Source organism: Electrona antarctica, assembly GCF_951216825.1.
Source record: "Electrona antarctica genome assembly, chromosome: 10".
Lineage (NCBI taxonomy): Eukaryota > Metazoa > Chordata > Actinopteri > Myctophiformes > Myctophidae > Electrona > Electrona antarctica.
This window is the reverse complement of record NC_136791.1, coordinates 2,734,348-2,753,469: the sequence shown is the minus strand read 5'-3', so window position 1 is coordinate 2,753,469 and position 19,122 is coordinate 2,734,348. Positions and strand designations below refer to the sequence as shown.

Below are 19,122 nucleotides of genomic sequence, written 5' to 3'. Positions count from 1 at the left end.
GAAGGGACAGACGTGGCCTCCTTCCATGGGCACACCAGGACAGGCCTTCTGCTGAAGGGACAGACGTGGCCTCCTTCCAAGGACACACCAGGACAGTGTCTCTGCTGAAGGGACAGACGTGGCCTCCTTCCAAGGACACACCAGGACAGTGTTCTGCTGAAGGGACAGACGTGGCCTCCTTCCATGGACACACCAGGACAGTGTTCTGCTGAAGGGACAGACGTGGCCTCCTTCCATGGACACACCAGGACAGTGTTCTGCTGAAGGGACAGACGTGGCCTCCTTCCATGGACACACCAGGACCAGGACAGTGTTGCTGGACTCCATGGGCACACCAGGACAGTGTTGCTGGACTCCATGGGCACACCAGGACCAGGACAGTGTTGCTGGACTCCATGGGCACACCAGGACCAGGACAGTGTTGCTGGACTCCATGGGCACACCAGGACAAGGACAGTGTTGCTGGACTCCATGGGCACACCAGGACCAGGACAGTGTTGCTGGACTCCATGGGCACACCAGGACCAGGACAGTGTTGCTGGACTCCATGGGCACACCAGGACCAGGACAGTGTTGCTGGACTCCATGGGCACACCAGGACCAGGACAGTGTTGCTGGACTCCATGGGCACACCAGGACCAGGACAGTGTTGCTGGACTCTCTCTCAGGTCATTTACAGACCAGTGACTGGCACACACCTGCCAGCAGGTGCATGGCTCAAAACGAGAGCGATTACAAACAGCTGTGTTGCTCGAATTCCACGATACTTAGAAGTTATACCTTGTTGTAAAGATGACTAATCGATGAAAAAATGATATAACAAACAATTGGAATTATTGAAGGGGTATAGTCTCGCGTAGCCAGAAAACTATTCCACAATCTCTGAATACTATATAGTCCACTCTCTACACCTCCCGAAGCTGCTTTTTCCTTTCCGTTTCCGTATTTTTACATTTTATTTATTTTATTTTATTTCCCTTTCTGCTAAGCAGCGAGCTATATATGCTTAGATGATTTCTAGTTATATTAGGACACATTTGCGTGACTGTAAAGACAAAAACGGAAGTGGGGATGAGGCTCCACTTTCGCTTTATCCCATTTTGGGGCGGGAACCCCTTTTGGTGTTAGCATTATGTTATGCTTTAGCTATTGAAAAATAGCAGATCTACAAGCTCATAGCGCACCACCGAGTGGCCCGCTACGAGCTTGTGGGTCTGCTATTTCTGCTATTTTCAGGTCTGCTATTTTCAGAACGACTGACATAGAAACATAGCTTTTTCAGAAAACTGTCAGAATGTGTTAGAATCTGATCTCAGGTCAAAATGGCTTATATTTTACTCATGAGAGAGCTCCAGACTGAATCGCGAGAGGCAACAGTCTGGCAACGCGAAACTATTTAAGGGGAGAAACATCAACCCAAGTTACTTTTCCAAACCGTCGGGTGAAAGTGTTCTAACCTCCATCACATTAGTTGGGCTTGGCTCAACTCTCTTGAGGTGTGAGGTGTGAATTGAGTTTTGGGGGCGAGCATCCAGTATTTTAGCCGTGACGTGAGCCCCCCCTCCAGAGATACTTCCGGGTCCTACTTTTGTGTCGCTTTTGTGTCCCCATAGGAGTTATACTGTGACGCTCCGTCGGACTAAATCTGAGACAAAAACAACCACGAAAGTCTCATTTTACCGCTTTCCTCGCAACAAACAACAAAGCTGCTGCTCTCCCAAATCTGGCTGTGACAGGCCGTCTGCCCCACACGGAATACTATCGCCATTTTATTTCATTGTGTCAACTAAATCCTCATTAATTGCAAACTAGATTCAACATACTCAAGCCTGCACACATTCTAAATATGCCCGCGAAATACTGTACTGAGCAAATGGACTGTTACCACCTTCAATAATAATAATAGTCTTTATTGTCTCCACATCATATATTTTCTTTGTCATGGACACTTGTATAAAACATTAATAATTCTACTCGAGTTGGAAGCATTAAGAACCATTTTAACCCTCAATGGCTTCCTTTCTGAAAAATAACATCCATTGCAAAAAGATTCACGCGTTTAGATATTCTATTTACAATGAGCTGCGGACGGGAGCTGGTGCCACTTGGACCCGGACGTAACGCAGCACTACAAAATGACGTCGGACTTAAATACTGAATTGGCTCTGGCAGAAACAGGCCGTCTCTACAGCTCTCTCTATCAATCATACTAGTGTGCACAGGATACGACATGAGAATAACCTTTTTTAAAACAGCAATGTAATCTCATGCATTTCCATTGTGAGTCAAACTGTTGAATAGTTAAACTTTCTGTACCCAAAGAATCAAAGGCAATTCAGTGGTGTATAGCAAGGGTTAAGTGCTGAGAAATTAATATCATAAAAGGTCATGAAATGCTATAATGATGAAATATGATATTACACTGCCGACAGTCTAGAAGCTAATGGAGGTTAACCCATTTTGGCGGGAACCCCTTTTGGTGCATCGTTATACTTTAGCTATTGAAAAATAGCAGATCTACAAGCTCAAAGAGCTTGTAGGTCTGCCATTTTTGAAAAATCGAAGAACGACTGACATAGAAACATAGCTTTTTCAGAAAACTGTCAGGATGTAGAAGACATTTTTAGAATCTGATCTCGGGTCAAAATGGGTTAAACACTGCAAGAATCAAGGCAGCTTTTTCTCTCCAAATATGATTACAGCATGTTAAGTATTTGGGGAAACAAAGAAACTCCGAAGATTCATTTAATTCCCCTGCACAACATTTTAAGGAGATCTTCAACGACGGGTGAGGAGGATTCTGAGGAAGCAGAACGCAGCCACTCCTGTGATAGTAGCAGGTGTGTCTCTATCTCAACCACTCCTGAGATAGTAGCAGGTGTGTCTCTATCTCAACCACTCCTGTGATAGTAGCAGGTGTGTCTCTATCTCAACCACTCCTGTGATAGTAGCAGGTGTGTCTCTATCTCAATGCAGTAAGACTTTTTCTCTCCTTTCAATTTTCTCTCCCCAGTTCTATCGGTTTCCTTTTCATTTAGTAAGAGGCTGCTCTTGAATCCATCCCATATTAATTACCTTTCCTTTCCCACGTGCCCTGTAGCCAATCTAGGAGGCTGAGGATGAATAACTTTGCATTCCAATTCTGCCTCGGATACAGAATTCAAATTCTGTTTACTCTGCTCTCGGTCATTTTAGACCCACTAAAGAGCCAAGGAACTTCTTTTTTTTTTTTTTAACTCAAGCGCTCAGCCTGAGAATTAACATAATTAGCCATACAAATATAGGCATTGTGCAAAGGCCTTTAAATACGTGAGGAAATGCACAAGCTATAATGTGCATTGTTGTGCGATCTATACACTTATTTACACATAGGTCAAGAAACACGGTTTGACCACATTCTTACTCGTCAAATTGACCAATTCTGGGCGGGAACCCCTTTTGGTGTCAGCATTATGTTATGCTTTAGCTATTGAAAAATAGCAGATCTACAAGCTCGTAGCGCGCCACTCGGTGGTGCTACGATTTTTGAAAAATCGAAGAACCACTGACATAGAAACATAGCTTTTTCAGAAAACCGTCAGGATGTATAGAAGACATTTTTAGAATCTGATCTCAGGTCAAAACGGGTTTTAAAAGATTTGAAACAGACGGGGGGCAACACAATAAAAATGAAAATCCTTCGTGTTCATTTAGCTCAGCAGAGTGTACAAATGGAACCAAATGGACCTGTAAAGGTTATGTATACACTGCCTCTAATGTGTCCACAACATTCCACCCATGAAATACCACTTATTTCTCACCCAGACAGAATGCAAATACACAGGAGGACCGAATGTCAAATCCATAAAACTCTATTCATCAAACAACCTGAAGTTATGGCAACATCATCATGTGCCGCCCAGGCATCATGACAGTGGCCTTTTGGCTCTGGTGTCACGTTGCATCATGCATGATAAGATAACGGGTCTTTCTACATGGACAAACACGGGCCTCAAAATAGGTTTATTGTTCATATTATGCTTCAGTTGCCTCGGCACCGCTAGTCAAGACGGTTCGATCGTGGTCTCTCCGAGCACGACTTCAACGCTCACTTCACACACATATTCAGAGCCGTGCAGCGCACACGCTTTAATTAACGTGCTGGACAGTCAGAAACCAAAGTGCCATGTTGTCAATAATGAAGAAGACCTCTTAATTAGCAGCTGTGACAGCCGCTAATGAGTTCCAGTAGGCTGTCATGAATAAAACACCGATGCTCCTGGGCTCCTAAATGCCATAACAGTCTCTGGCTAAGCACATAAGCATGTCCATCTCATCTCCTCGCTGTTGCACACAATGTCCAAATGACATTCAGATCCCAGTTGCATCTGAACGTCAGTGAAAGAGCTTCCACAACGTAATCACATCAAATCAAACCAATATCTTAAGTATAGAATCTGGTACACTTGGCAATCGGAAATATAGGTCCATTATTACCAACACCACGAATGTCACCTACATCACAATACTGCAACATCTATAGTGAGAATTCAGAAGTCATTGCATGAATCATGATGCAGCACATTATTTGTCTGCATAGGACATTTGGCACCAACTCAACATGGAAAGTGATATCATATGGGAATAAAATTTAAAAGGCATATCGGTAACATTTCCGCCCCCACGTCCGTCACTTAACCCATTTTGACCTGAGATCAGATTCTAAAAATGTCTTCTACATCCTGACAGTTTTCTGAAAAAGCTATGTTTCTATGTCAGTCGTTCTTAGATTTTTCAAAAATAGCAGACCTACAAGCTCGTAGCGCGCCACTCGGTGGCGCGCTATGAGCTTGTAGATCTGCTATTTTTTCAATAGCTAAAGCATAACATAATGCTAACACCAAAAGGGGTTCCCGCTCAAAATGGGTTAACTTCAGGATCATTACACCTGCTTAGATGGCTGTTGGTGCCATTCCATTCTAAATAGCTGGAAAATATTGAATATAAACAACAGAATCTACATTTACTATGCCTTCCATCCCCTCAAGGCAGCCGAGTCCGTTGCAGAGGACTTGCAGTGACACCAACTGGTCAGAGAAGTGAACTGCAAGCAAAGAGGACCATTTTAACCTTTTGTCTGAAGCCTCTTGTTGTTGGTGTTAAATAAATGAAGCCACGTCTCCAACTCTGTGAACTCGGTGTTAGGTATTCTGGGAAATATATGCAAGTTCAGCAGTTTAACTACAAGCCACTTGGCAGAAAACAAAAAAGGAGGTAGCTGAAAGCTAGACTAATGTAATCAAACAAAAATGATAGATTGCTAAATTGGAAAGGATGGCATGGAAATGCAAGATAAGCAACAACATATATCTAGTGGCAATATAGCAAAGACAACAATAATTGTTTACATCAGATTAAAAGATCGACGTCCTTCCAAGATTTTCAGATTTTGCAAAACAGAAGCTTTTAGTTTCAAGTTGTTAATTTTCAGCTACACAATACTAGTACACATGCAGGAACATGCTCAGTGATTGTTTAACCCATTCTGTGCAGGAACCCCTTTTGGTGTTAGCATTATGTTATGCTTTAGCTATTGAAAAATAGCAGATCTACAAGCTCATAGCGCGCCACCGAGTGGCGCGCTACGAGCTTGTAGGTCTGCTATTTTTTGAAAAATCGAAGAACGACTTGACATAGAAACATAGCTTTTTCAGAAAACTGTCCGGATTTAGAAGACATTTATAGAATCGTTCCCAGGTCAAAATGGGTTAACTCTGAGTGTAAAAAATGGACCCGTAGTGTACTTTGTAAATTGATTCCTTTGCATAATTAAAAACAAAAAGTGGAACAAAGCTGCTCTACATACAGGTCTTCTCCTGAATGACATTGTGCCAGCTCTGCTGTCATCAACTCCTTTCAAAGCACCACGCAACTAATTGAAACCAAATAAGCTTTTGCGAGTGAAGCGACCCATTATTATTATTATTATTATATCGGTCCCAAGACAATTACTCAAACGGTCTGTGGTTTGATTTTCATATACCAAACAAAACTGATTCTTTAAAAGAATGGTAGGTACAGTATCACATCCCAGCCAGAAAACCCCATTAAAATGCCAGTGATAAGTCACACTCCTACTGACTTCTAAAAGCGTACTGGAGCCAGCCAAGATACCTGAAAGCAGGCATCACACAGAGCCATCTGTTACACTTAGCCGTGCGCGCGTGTGCATGCGTGTGCGCAACTGCGCATGCATGCGTGCGTGCGTGCGCTCGCATTAGTAGAATGATTTGTGTGTGTGTGTGTGTGTGTGTGTGTGTGTGTGTGTGTGTGTGTGTGTGTGTGATATCATTCAATGTTCTGCATTTCCAAAAGCTAGAGGATTTTGATTTGATCTGCCCACATTTGTTCATTTTACGGATGACATTTAGTTAAATGTATGATGGAGCTGCACCAACAGACCTTCAGAATGCTCTTGGTCTCCGCCCATTGGTTAGTCCACTCCTTGGTAAGCTCCAGGACCTGAGAGAGAGCGTCAAGGACAGAGGGGTTTTGTTTACTGTGGGGGAGACAGACAGACATCACAACATATCTTCTAGTTCAGTGGAGCAAAATTCACCTTGGCCTCCTTGCGGTGCAGCTTCTCTGCTACCTTCAGAGGGGAGGACGGGTCTCCACGGGGAGCCTAAGGAGACAGACCTCAATGACCTCCTTGATACAGTTTTTTGAGTGGTGCAACAGCAATGTCTGTGACCTGTGACTATGTGTGTGACTCATGTGTGACTCATGAGTACCAGTAGGGGCGCTGTTGTGCCAGAGACAGAGACAGAGTTGCCTGCTAATATATGAGAGAGCGAGAGAGAGAGAGAGAGAGGGTGGGGGGGATTTGCACCACTCAGTTCACACGGGTGTGGTTTTTATAATACGTGATGGGTTTTAGTATGGATATTAGGTCCTTATCCCTTTGTAGGATGATGTGCGCACCTTGTGGTCGGCTCTCTCCAGCAGTCCTCGGAGCTTGGCGATCTCCGCCTGCAGGTCTTTGATCACCGTGATGGTTTTGTCTTCGTTCACCACAGGCGAGTTCACGATGTCCTTAGCTCTGCTGGCGTAGCGCAGCGTGCTCAGGGTCTCACTGTAGTTCACATCAGCAGGAGAAATGGCTGCAAGCACACATCAAATAGCACACACACACACACACACACACACACACACACACACACACACACACACACACACACACACACACACACACACACACACACACACACACACACACACACACACACACACACACACACACACACACACACACACACACACACACACACACACACACACACACACGCACACGCACACGCACACGCACACGCACATTTTATGAATATTTTTGTATACATACATAACACTTTTAACATGGTATAATTCTTTAACATCTATTCCTATTTTCTTTTTAATGATTTTTTTGTGGCTTGCGCCTTTATTTTGTATATTGTATGGAGGGACAGACAGTAGGCTGACAGGAAATGGGGAGAGAGATGGGGGGAAGACATGCAGTAAAGGCCGTCAGGACACACTGCCAGACTGGATTACCAGCCAAGGTGCCTGGACCACTGAGCCATGGCCCAGGCCATCTATTCCTATTTTCGAGATACCGACCTTTGTGTTGTAAACAGTGAAATCCTCTTTGTTACTTTATCCATTGGTAAGCGATTGTACAAATGTAACCAAATTGGCCCATAAGGGTCCATTTGGTTACATTTGAGTTAAATGATTAAGTGTTTAATTCAGATGTACATACTTGCTATCATAATAGTTTTGGCGTTTCCACCCAGACTGTCTTTCAGGAGCCATGTCAGCACAGAGTCTCTGTAGGGGATGAAGATCACTTTCTTCTTCTTCTTCTTCTTCGTCGTCTCGTGGCCCTCACTGAGATCGGCTGGGAGGTCACAGAGAGGTCACAGGGAGGTCACAGAGAGGTCACAGGGAGGTCACAGGGAGGTCACAGAGAGCCAAACGCTGACTCAGGTTAGGGCATAATTTGACTCATGCATGTTATTCATCATTGCGTGTGGGAAAATAAAGTGTTACTTGATTAGCATGATCAATCGCCATGTGTGCACGCGTCGAAATATGAGAACAGATGGGCACATTTTTAGGAACCTTAAGAGGGTAATGATCAGTAGGCTGCCCTGAAGAGATGATTGACCTTGAGTTTGATGTTTGCTTGAATTTTCGACCCAAAAGTGAATGTTTAAAATCCCATAACAGATGGACGTGGCCAGACGGCAGCCTGGCCTCGCCTGATTGTGAATCCAATAGGCCTAACACTACAGGGTCAGTTAGTCAACCTTTAGTAAGGGGTATAATGTTATGGTATTCATTCATTTATTTATTTTCAGGAGGTGCAGAACAACTTCATCAACAGATTGTCAGCTGTAGTCTGTGCAGTCTGTTTGGACTTTTAACACCTAGGCCTGACTCACACGTGCACAACAGATTGATGTATAGCTGATGCATGAGACTTATTGACTGATGCAAGCTCGCAATTAATTTCCAATGGGAGTCACATGGTTTGACACATTTGTGTTGTATGAGGGGGTGGGGGGGCAGTCGAAACACAGCCGAAAGCCGTACAACACAAATGTTGTGTCAAACCATGTGACTTCCATTGGAAATGCATTGGGGCAAGTTGTAAACAAACCCTTTCTTTACATCTAGCATGCATCAATGTTGTATGCTAGATCGAAAGGTGTGAGTGAAGCCCTAGTCAGGACAAGGCCTTATAGGTGACCAACCCTGTTGACTGTTTTTATGCTCAGGCAGAATAATCTGGTTGACATGTTTTGACTACTAAAAAACACTGCATGGGGGCAGCAGTGTTCCTGGGATGATTCTCTCCCCCCCCCATGCTGTAACCTCCATTTAAAGGTAAGTGTCATGGTTCATGGTCCATGCTGTAACCTCCATTTAAAGGTAAGTGTCACGGTTCATGATCCATGCTGTAACCTCCATTTAAAGGTAAGTGTCATGGTTCATGGTCCATGCTGTAACCTCCATTTAAAGGTAAGTGTCATGGTTCATGATCCATGCTGTAACCTCCATTTAAAGGTAAGTGTCATGGTTCATGATCCATGCTGTAACCTCCATTTAAAGGTAAGTGTCACGGTTCATGATCCATGCTGTAACCTCCATTTAAAGGTAAGTGTCACGGTTCATGATCCATGCTGTAACCTCCATTTAAAGGTAAGTGTCACTGTTCATGGTCCATGCTGTAACCTCCATTTAAAGGTAAGTGTCATGGTTCATGGTCCATGCTGTAACCTCCATTTAAAGGTAAGTGTCATGGTTCATGGTCCATGCTGTAACCTCCATTTAAAGGTAAGTGTCATGGTTCATGGTCCATGCTGTAACCTCCATTTAAAGGTAAGTGTCACGGTTCATGATCCATGCTGTAACCTCCATTTAAAGGTAAGTGTCACGGTTCATGGTCCATGCTGTAACCTCCATTTAAAGGTAAGTGTCATGGTTCATGGTCCATGCTGTAACCTCCATTTAAAGGTAAGTGTCATGGTTCATGGTCCATGCTGTAACCTCCATTTAAAGGTAAGTGTCATGGTTCATGGTCCATGCTGTAACCTCCATTTAAAAGGTAAGTGTCACGGTTCATGATCCATGCTGTAACCTCCATTTAAAGGTAAGTGTCATGGTTCATGATCCATGCTGTAACCTCCATTCAAAGGTACGTGTCATGGTTCATGATCCATGCTGTAACCTCCATTTAAAGGAAAGTGTCACGGTCCATGGTCCATGCTGTAACCTCCATTTAAAGGTAAGTGTCACGGTCCATGGTCCATGCTGTAACCTCCATTTAAAGGTAAGTGTCACGGTTCATGATCCATGCTGTAACCTCCATTTAAAGGTAAGTGTCATGGTTCATGATCCATGCTGTAACCTCCATTTAAAGGTACGTGTCATGGTTCATGATCCATGCTGTAACCTCCATTTAAAGGAAAGTGTCATGGTTCATGGTCCATGCTGTAACCTCCATTTAAAGGTAAGTGTCATGGTCCATGGTCCATGCTGTAACCTCCATTTAAAGGTAAGTGTCACGGTTCATGATCCATGCTGTAACCTCCATTTAAAGGTAAGTGTCACGGTTCATGATCCATGCTGTAACCTCCATTTAAAGGTAAGTGTCACGGTTCATGATCCATGCTGTAACCTCCATTTAAAGGCAAGTGTCATGGTCCATGCTGTAACCTCCATTTAAAGGTAAGTGTCATGGTTCATGATCCATGCTGTAACCTCCATTTAAAGGTACGTGTCATGGTTCATGATCCATGCTGTAACCTCCATTTAAAGGAAAGTGTCACGGTCCATGGTCCATGCTGTAACCTCCATTTAAAGGTAAGTGTCACGGTCCATGGTCCATGCTGTAACCTCCATTTAAAGGTAAGTGTCACGGTTCATGATCCATGCTGTAACCTCCATTTAAAGGTAAGTGTCATGGTTCATGATCCATGCTGTAACCTCCATTTAAAGGTACGTGTCATGGTTCATGATCCATGCTGTAACCTCCATTTAAAGGAAAGTGTCATGGTTCATGGTCCATGCTGTAACCTCCATTTAAAGGTAAGTGTCATGGTCCATGGTCCATGCTGTAACCTCCATTTAAAGGTAAGTGTCATGGTTCATGATCCATGCTGTAACCTCCATTTAAAGGTAAGTGTCACGGTTCATGATCCATGCTGTAACCTCCATTTAAAGGTAAGTGTCACGGTTCATGATCCATGCTGTAACCTCCATTTAAAGGCAAGTGTCATGGTCCATGCTGTAACCTCCATTTAAAGGTAAGTGTCATGGTTCATGATCCATGCTGTAACCTCCATTTAAAGGTACGTGTCATGGTCCATGCTGTAACCTCCATTTAAAAGGTAAGTGTCACGGTTCATGATCCATGCTGTAACCTCCATTTAAAGGTACGTGTCACGGTTCATGATCCATGCTGTAACCTCCATTTAAAGGTAAGTGTCACGGTTCATGATCCATGCTGTAACCTCCATTTAAAGGTACGTGTCATGGTTCATGATCCATGCTGTAACCTCCATTTAAAGGTAAGTGTCATGGTTCATGATCCATGCTGTAACCTCCATTTAAAGGTAAGTGTCACGGTTCATGGTCCATGCTGTAACCTCCATTTAAAGGTAAGTGTCACGGTTCATGGTCCATGCTGTAACCTCCATTTAAAGGTAAGTGTCACGGTTCATGATCCATGCTGTAACCTCCATTTAAAGGTAAGTGTCATGGTCCATGCTGTAACCTCCATTTAAAGGTAAGTGTCATGGTTCATGGTCCATGCTGTAACCTCCATTTAAAGGTAAGTGTCATGGTTCATGGTCCATGCTGTAACCTCCATTTAAAGGTAAGTGTCATGGTTCATGGTCCATGCTGTAACCTCCATTTAAAGGTAAGTGTCACGGTTCATGGTCCATGCTGTAACCTCCATTTAAAGGTAAGTGTCATGGTCCATGCTGTAACCTCCATTTAAAGGTAAGTGTCATGGTTCATGGTCCATGCTGTAACCTCCATTTAAAGGTACGTGTCATGGTTCATGATCCATGCTGTAACCTCCATTTAAAGGTAAGTGTCATGGTTCATGGTCCATGCTGTAACCTCCATTTAAAGGTAAGTGTCATGGTTCATGGTCCATGCTGTAACCTCCATTTAAAGGTAAGTGTCATGGTTCATGGTCCATGCTGTAACCTCCATTTAAAGGTAAGTGTCATGGTTCATGGTCCATGCTGTAACCTCCATTTAAAGGTACGTGTCATGGTTCATGATCCATGCTGTAACCTCCATTTAAAGGTACGTGTCATGGTTCATGATCCATGCTGTAACCTCCATTTAAAGGTAAGTGTCATGGTTCATGGTCCATGCTGTAACCTCCATTTAAAGGTAAGTGTCATGGTTCATGATCCATGCTGTAACCTCCATTTAAAGGTAAGTGTCATGGTTCATGGTCCATGCTGTAACCTCCATTTAAAGGTAAGTGTCACGGTTCATGATCCATGCTGTAACCTCCATTTAAAGGTAAGTGTCACGGTTCATGATCCATGCTGTAACCTCCATTTAAAGGTAAGTGTCATGGTTCATGATCCATGCTGTAACCTCCATTTACCCAGAGCTGAGATCACGCTGCCCAGGGTGACCAGGGATTTGTTGATGTTGGCGCCTTCCTTAAGCCGGGCGCCTGTGGTGTGCGTGGCATCGGCTCTCTCGCTGCCTGCCAGGTCTACCAGGTGGATTCTACTCAGCATCTCACATGGCAGCTCTGCGTGGAACTGAGCCTGTGGCGTGGATAACATTAGAGATCTTTGTTTGGTTCAAGAGGAGGCGATGTCACAGAGGAGCACTTTGCAATATAGTTAAGTATCAAAACAACAGTGCTACTTGGGATGTAAAAAAAAATGGATATGGCTTTGAAGATGGTACTTCTCTCAAAGCAAAAATGCATCAAATAGATAAACAACAATGTGCAAATTAGAGCTCCTCAGGGCAGATGATATAAAGTTTGCACTTTGCAGTAAGACTTTTCTACATGTTTACCACAACTACATACACTACACTACATGAGGCATCAGTAATAATAATGAATTGCATTTTGTAACGCTTTTCCAAGTGCTCAAAGCACTTTACAATGGTTCATTCATTCATACATTGGGAGGTGAAGCGGCGAACAGTCGACGCCAGCATCCTCACTTCCCACATTCACACACCAATGGTGGAGGAGCCGGGATTCGAACCGCCGACCCAGGGATCATTGGACGACCTGCTCTACCTCCTGAGCCACAGCCGCCCTACAAATATAAAAGGTTATAAGAATATAAAAGGTTTTTGAAGTTTGAATGTTGTGAGCTTGTAGATGGCTTATTTGCGACGTACGACGCCATCATACGACGCCATGAACCAGGCGATACAGAATGGATGCGTGCTGCCGTTCACCTGCGTGAAGTTTACGGTGAAGATGGCATGCGAGCGGCTGCTGACGTCATTCATGGCTGTGCTGGCCGTGGTGCGGTTGCTGTTGCCCGCGGTCATCAGTTCCTCTACGTCACGGTAGTCGTGTACACGGTGCTTGGACAGGCCTGGACACATTGTTTTGGTGGTTTATGCCTTAACCCATTTTGACCTGAGATCAGATTCTAAAAATGTCTTCTACATCCTGACAGTTTTCTGAAAAAGCTATGTTTCTATGTCAGTCGTTCTGAGATTTTTCAAAAATAGCAGACCTACAAGCTCGTAGCGCGCCACTCGGTGGCGCGCTATGAGCTTGTAGATCTGCTATTTTTCAATAGCTAAAGCATAACATAATGCTAACACCAAAAGGGGTTCCCGCCCAAAATGGGATAGAGTATATATTAATAGAGACGGCACCCGGAGGAAACCCTGAGGCGAAATGGACATAGTGGCCGAATTTGTCATTGCAGCTCGAGCCCGTTGACTATCATTGCGCAACGTTCATGTTATTGGGCCCATGACACGTGAACGAATGTTTCATACGTGAACGCAGCGCAAACGGCGCCATGATAGTCAACGACCAGCGCATTCATGTTAATGGGGCAATCCATCCCAGAATGCCCTCTGTCTGTTCCTACCCAGAAGGAGGAGTGAAATCGCCTCATGCGCTTTTGAGCAACTTAAAGGAGAATTCCATACTAAAAGGCTTTCTTACCTTTCTTTGTAGTCGTTACGTCCCCACCAAAGAGGTCCAGGTGTTATTTTGTGCAATAGCTCCTTATTGGCTATTTCCCCTACCATAAGCCCTCAATGAATTGCATTGAATGGAATGGGAATTGAATGGGGCTATGGGGTTATGGGCTATGGGCTAATTCGCTTATTTCCATCGCTCAAAATTATTATTTTTTTGTATATATCCTCTCTTCATAATGTAAATAATATCCCAAGCGGCACACTTTACTACTTATTTCGATGGAAATAAGCGAATTAGCACAACACCCCATAGCCAATTCAATTCCCATTCAATTCAATGCAATTCATTTTTGCACAAAAAAACACCTGGACCTCTTTGGTGGGGACGTAACGACTACAAAGAAAGGTAAGAAAGCCTTTTAGTATGGAATTCTCCTTTAATGCAAGTGGATGGGAGGAGGAATCCGGTGCCGTCTCTATTAATATATACTCTAAGGTTTATGCCGACTCTTCACCGAACACTCAATGATATCTTAGAAGTCTACTTAGCCAAAGAGGTATGAACTGAATAAGAAACCCGTCTTACTTACGCTCCACATAAGGTCCGTCCTGGGGATGTTCTCTCACTTTTAACCCGCCACAATCTGTGGGTTTGGATCTCCTGATGAGAAGGTCCTGCACACGTTCATTGTAGATCTCCAGGTAGCTGATGTCCAAAGAACAGAAAAGTATTCAACATAATGTATTGGAATTATGGAATAAAGGTTGTATCACTATATAAAATAAGTGAAGCCAAAAATAATCTACAATCCAGGACTTCTTTGAATAAAACATTTTCAAAACTGTAGAGTATGGTATGGGAACCGATGATGGTATGAGATAAATATAAAGACAAAACAAATGGCCTTAATTAAACTGTTTTTGGAGAAACCTGAAACTGCATAATAAGACTGGGGCATTGAAAATAAATGAAATGTATGGCAGGTGAAACCCATATAAATACAGCACAGTTTGTGATTACATCAAATGAATCTCCATCAGTTTGAGTTCATCATTCACAGGAATCTGTGGCTTAACGATATATATATATATATATATATATATATATATATCGGCCCAGTATGTTGAGAATCAATCAGACGACCCCATCAAAGCAAGTGAAGCATAAGTCCCACTGAGTGATGCAAATAGGTGCAATCAGCATGGCAACCATTTTTGTTGACAACCCTGTACACTTAAGTTCTATATCCATCCATCTATAAACGCAATGAAACTGTGCGAGTGTGTGCGTGCGTGCGTGCGTGCGTGCGTGCGTGCGTGCGTGCGTGCCAGAACTCGGGAGACATGATGAAAAGGGACTTCAGTTCACTGTAAGACCTAAAGTCCATATTGACAGAAGTCATTTCTGGTAAGGTAAACAGCTACGGCTCCAGAAAATTGTGACTGGGGGTGCTGGCTATTTCCACCAGAGGGGGCTAAAGCCCCCCCGTCCCGTCCCTGAAGGTAAATTCATACCTGCAATTTGTCCTCTGAATTTAGCCTATGATAATTAGGAGCAGTGGGTGAGCGCCCTTTTACCACTTTAGCAATTGTGCAGGGATTGAGTGAACTGGAATTATAATGTTGTACTCTTCTTTTCTAGCCAACACTGCATGTGATGTTGAGACATTTGATTTCTCTCTCCACTGACTTACATTAAAAGGTATATTCAGTGATTTCACTTCATTCAAATATCACTTATTTTCTTATTTTTTGGATAATCCTCCCTACTATAAAGTGTGCTGACCATATAAGGAGTTCCTCCCTGTCCCCAGTGAGCCCCTGGGGTCAAAATACCCTAGTTTCGGTTTGGGCTTTAGGTGGCAAAGCCTTCATCCAATCAGGATGAGAGGGGCCTTCCTCCAATCATGATCGAGTGGGGCGGGCCTTAGTGCACGTGCTGTTGTTGTACTTCCCCCCCACTGTAGAGCGTGTGCATGTGCACATCTTGTTACCGGGTGGACCGTTTTTTTTTCCAAATCACCCAAATCACTGAATGCTCCTTTAATTGCTGCTAACAAATGCCAAAAAGAATGCTGCCGTTCTATTCCTAAATAAATAGATTAGCTTTAATATTTAGATGGCACATGTGGTTGCCTGACTTGCCTCATAATTTCAAGACAGATTCCCAAATGTGTCCCAAACCCTCCTAAAGAAAACCTGGAACATAAACTCATGTACTGTATCTGTGACAAGCCCTTACCTGACCTTACCTTACCCCTATTGACCTTAAGCTATTGACCTTAAGCCCTTACCTAACCCTTACATAAACTCATGTACTGTATCTGTGGCAATAAGCCCTTACCTGACTTCAGCACGAAATGACACAGCATCACTCTCGTTTCTCTGTGACATCTTACTGAACAATCCTTCACATATACGTGGGATTAAGCCTTTATCCCCCTGGTAGAGAAAAAGAGAGAACAGTATGTACACAAAAGGACAACAGCATTTTGCTCCTGCTGTATTCTCTTAATGGGGTGTCTTTGACTATTTCTGTGACCAAAAGTTGGTACAAACTAAAGCCTGCTGAACAACACAAACATCATCTGATGCAGGGTTACTGAAGCATGAAAGCAATTCCACTCCGATTTGTGTGCCTCCTTGTTTTAATTACAACGTACAGTAACTGATAGTATTTATTAAGAGCTGTATAATTATCCAGGATGTTGACAGCAGCTCTGCTGATGACCTTGCATGTGTCCTGGTAGACAAGCAGATAATCTCATCAGCCATGTAGCTAATTCTGATGCCGTGCAAGGTGATAAAATAAAGGTGGGCATATCTTCCATCATCATATTTTCTGATTTGTACTAGAGACACACAGCATAAGACAGTGATTCTGAAATGCATTAGATTAGGACACGGACCTCGTAGCGCGGCGCGCTACGAGCTTGTAGGTCTGCTATTTTTGAAAAATCGAAGAACCACTGACATAGAAACATAGCTTTTCCAGAAAACTGTCAGGATGTAGAAGACATTTTTAGAATCTGATCTCAGGTCAAAATGGGATAACATATGCCTACCATACATATATTATATATATATATTGTAGGCATAGAGATAACAGTGAAAACTATGATCAAAGCCATTCTTGTATGTTCTCTAGTTGTATTTATTCTACTTGCACATGTAATAATAACTATCACTCATTTAGCTAGTGCCCTGGAGCAGTGGTTCCCAAACTTTTTCATGTCAAGGACCCCCAAATTGACACTCATAAGACCGCGGACCCACATTTGCAGCCAGGGACCTCCATAAGAGAAGATCTTTACGGCTCTAGCAGTGATTCTCAACCAGTTTAACTTCAAGGTCCCCCAGTTTGACAACGGGCCCCCATTTAATGGAAATGGAACCAGATTTGACTGAGAGCCTAGCCTGCCATCGCGCAAACTCCAGCTTTTCACCAGAGGAGAAAAACGTTTTTTGTTTTTTTTCCCAAAAAAAACGAGTTAATAGCACAGGCAGACTCTTCACATACTAGAGCATGTCTGACGCCAGGGCTCCACCGGACGCGTTGCGTTGCGTCTCCGTCGCGTCAAAAAACGCACCGGTTCAATTTTAATGCACGCGTCGCGTCTCCGTCAACGCGGGCAGTGGAGCCACCCTTCATTGATTAAAAAGGGAACATTCCCTGACGGTGACGGAGACGCGACGCTGACGCGCCCGGTGGAGCCCGGCCGTGAGCTGGAATTGACATGTATGAAATAAATGCTTAAACATGTAGGTAGGTGTAATGTTAGAGACCACAGAAGTGAACCTTTCAAGCCTGTTTTCTCAACTCGCTGTTTTCTGCAAGACATTACTCTATAAGCCATATCTCCAAAACTGGTGGGTCAAACTGAACAACCAATATGTCAATTTGAAGCTATGATTCCCTGCTTTCATAGGACATGAAAAAACGAAAATTCAAAAAAATCCAATGGCAGTCCCTCAGTCAAATTTAGTCACTTTGGTTCCATTTGTACACTCTCTGAGTTACAGACCCATAAGGTTCCAAACTATCATTTAGCTGGGTACCCCCTGGGAGTCCCTCAGGTACCCCTGGGGGTCCCCGGACCCCACTTTGGGAACCACTGCCCTGGAGCGTTCTCCAAGTCGAGGACCACTGGCTGAAGAGTAGGTACAGCTGCTGAGTTGTTGCCATACAAGATGGGTGTGTGTACTTCTAGGTGTTCACTGGGTGAACAGTTCAGGGACCGATACTGTACACTGTGCGCATCAGATGGGCGATCGTGACTGTCAAATTAGCATGCAAGACAACATTAGCCTATTCTATAAGCACATGGTATGAGGATGTTTGAAGAAACAGAACAGAAAAGGGACGTCAGTATATAATTACACATCTTGCATAGAAGGTGGAATATGAAAGGAGGCCTTACTTCATTTCCCATCATAGTGTAGGACTTCCCAGTGCCTGTCTGGCCATAGGCAAACACACAGGCATTGAAACCTTCAAAGGCCGCTTTAAGCACGTCGACACCTAAATCCTGAAAGATCTGATGGTAGAGAGAACAGAGAACAGAGAAGTGAGTTTGAACGTTTGTTCAAGTTAAGGGAAATGTAGTTTAAGTCATCAAACGGATGTAAGTAAAGGGAGAATGGTGCAGATATGCCCTTACTGTACTTCCAATTATTTGACTATAACTCTTCCATCAATGAAAGCCCCATTTAGGGCAGACATTTTGATTGGAGAGACGCATGTCTCGTCTGTCTGTCAACAACAGACTGTTCCACCCCTCCCATTCACAGAGGAGAAAAGGCTACAGATGCCTCAAGACTTCAACCACCAGATCCAGAAACTGCTTCTTCCCCTCAGTCATTGTCCTCTTGAACTCTCTGACCAAGAGATAGAGTCGTCCCCCCCCCCACCCCCGGTTCAAAAACATGAACTCTTCACTGACTGTACATACACTGTTATTTCTTACTGCTTTTTATTCTTGGTACCTACTGGGTGCTACTACTAACACATTATGATTACTTTTTGTACTGCTTTGGAGTGATGCCAACAGATCAATTTCGTTGTACATGTGTGTAAACAGTATTCAATGACAAAATAAAATCCATCCATCCATCCATCTAAATATAAGTTCAGTATAGTTTTAATTTGAATGAATACTGAGGATTTTACTGTTACGTTATCATTTCAATCCAAGTCACATCAACTCCTGAATACAAGTTAACAGTCTCTCTAGACAGTTAAGACAAATGGGATATTAGGGTTTTTGATTACCTTTTCCTGGGATGCGAAATTAGGGCTTCCTCCAGCTGAATCATAAGCCATATCAAAGGAGAAGGTCTTTTCACCGTCATTAGATCCATCCCCTCGTGTACCATTAGATAGAATCTGGATTCATTCAAATAAAACATGCACAAATCCTTTCAATTTCA

General features: G+C 43.4%; 2 protein-coding genes across 3 annotated transcripts in view; one reads left to right on the top strand and one right to left on the bottom strand.

Moving 5' to 3' along the window:
• kif16bb (kinesin family member 16Bb) overlaps positions 1-19,122 on the bottom strand; it is a 61,891-nt gene that overhangs the window by 41,182 nt on the left and 1,587 nt on the right. For both annotated transcript variants that reach the window (XM_079512023.1, XM_079512024.1), the window contains exons 3-12: positions 18,965-19,078; positions 18,114-18,230; positions 16,037-16,134; positions 14,283-14,398; positions 12,985-13,127; positions 12,161-12,329; positions 7,781-7,918; positions 6,964-7,142; positions 6,599-6,664; positions 6,442-6,501 (exon numbers count right to left, since the gene is read on the bottom strand). In XM_079512023.1, coding sequence (XP_079368149.1) covers positions 6,442-6,501; positions 6,599-6,664; positions 6,964-7,142; positions 7,781-7,918; positions 12,161-12,329; positions 12,985-13,127; positions 14,283-14,398; positions 16,037-16,134; positions 18,114-18,230; positions 18,965-19,078 — 1,200 coding nt within the window. The remainder of the gene's footprint in view (positions 1-6,441; positions 6,502-6,598; positions 6,665-6,963; positions 7,143-7,780; positions 7,919-12,160; positions 12,330-12,984; positions 13,128-14,282; positions 14,399-16,036; positions 16,135-18,113; positions 18,231-18,964; positions 19,079-19,122) is intronic.
• cst3 (cystatin C (amyloid angiopathy and cerebral hemorrhage)) overlaps positions 13,581-19,122 on the top strand; it is a 46,818-nt gene continuing 41,276 nt past the window's right edge. Inside the window, exon 1 of the mRNA XM_079512041.1 lies at positions 13,581-13,591. The gene's annotated coding sequence lies outside the window, so the exon portion shown is untranslated. The remainder of the gene's footprint in view (positions 13,592-19,122) is intronic.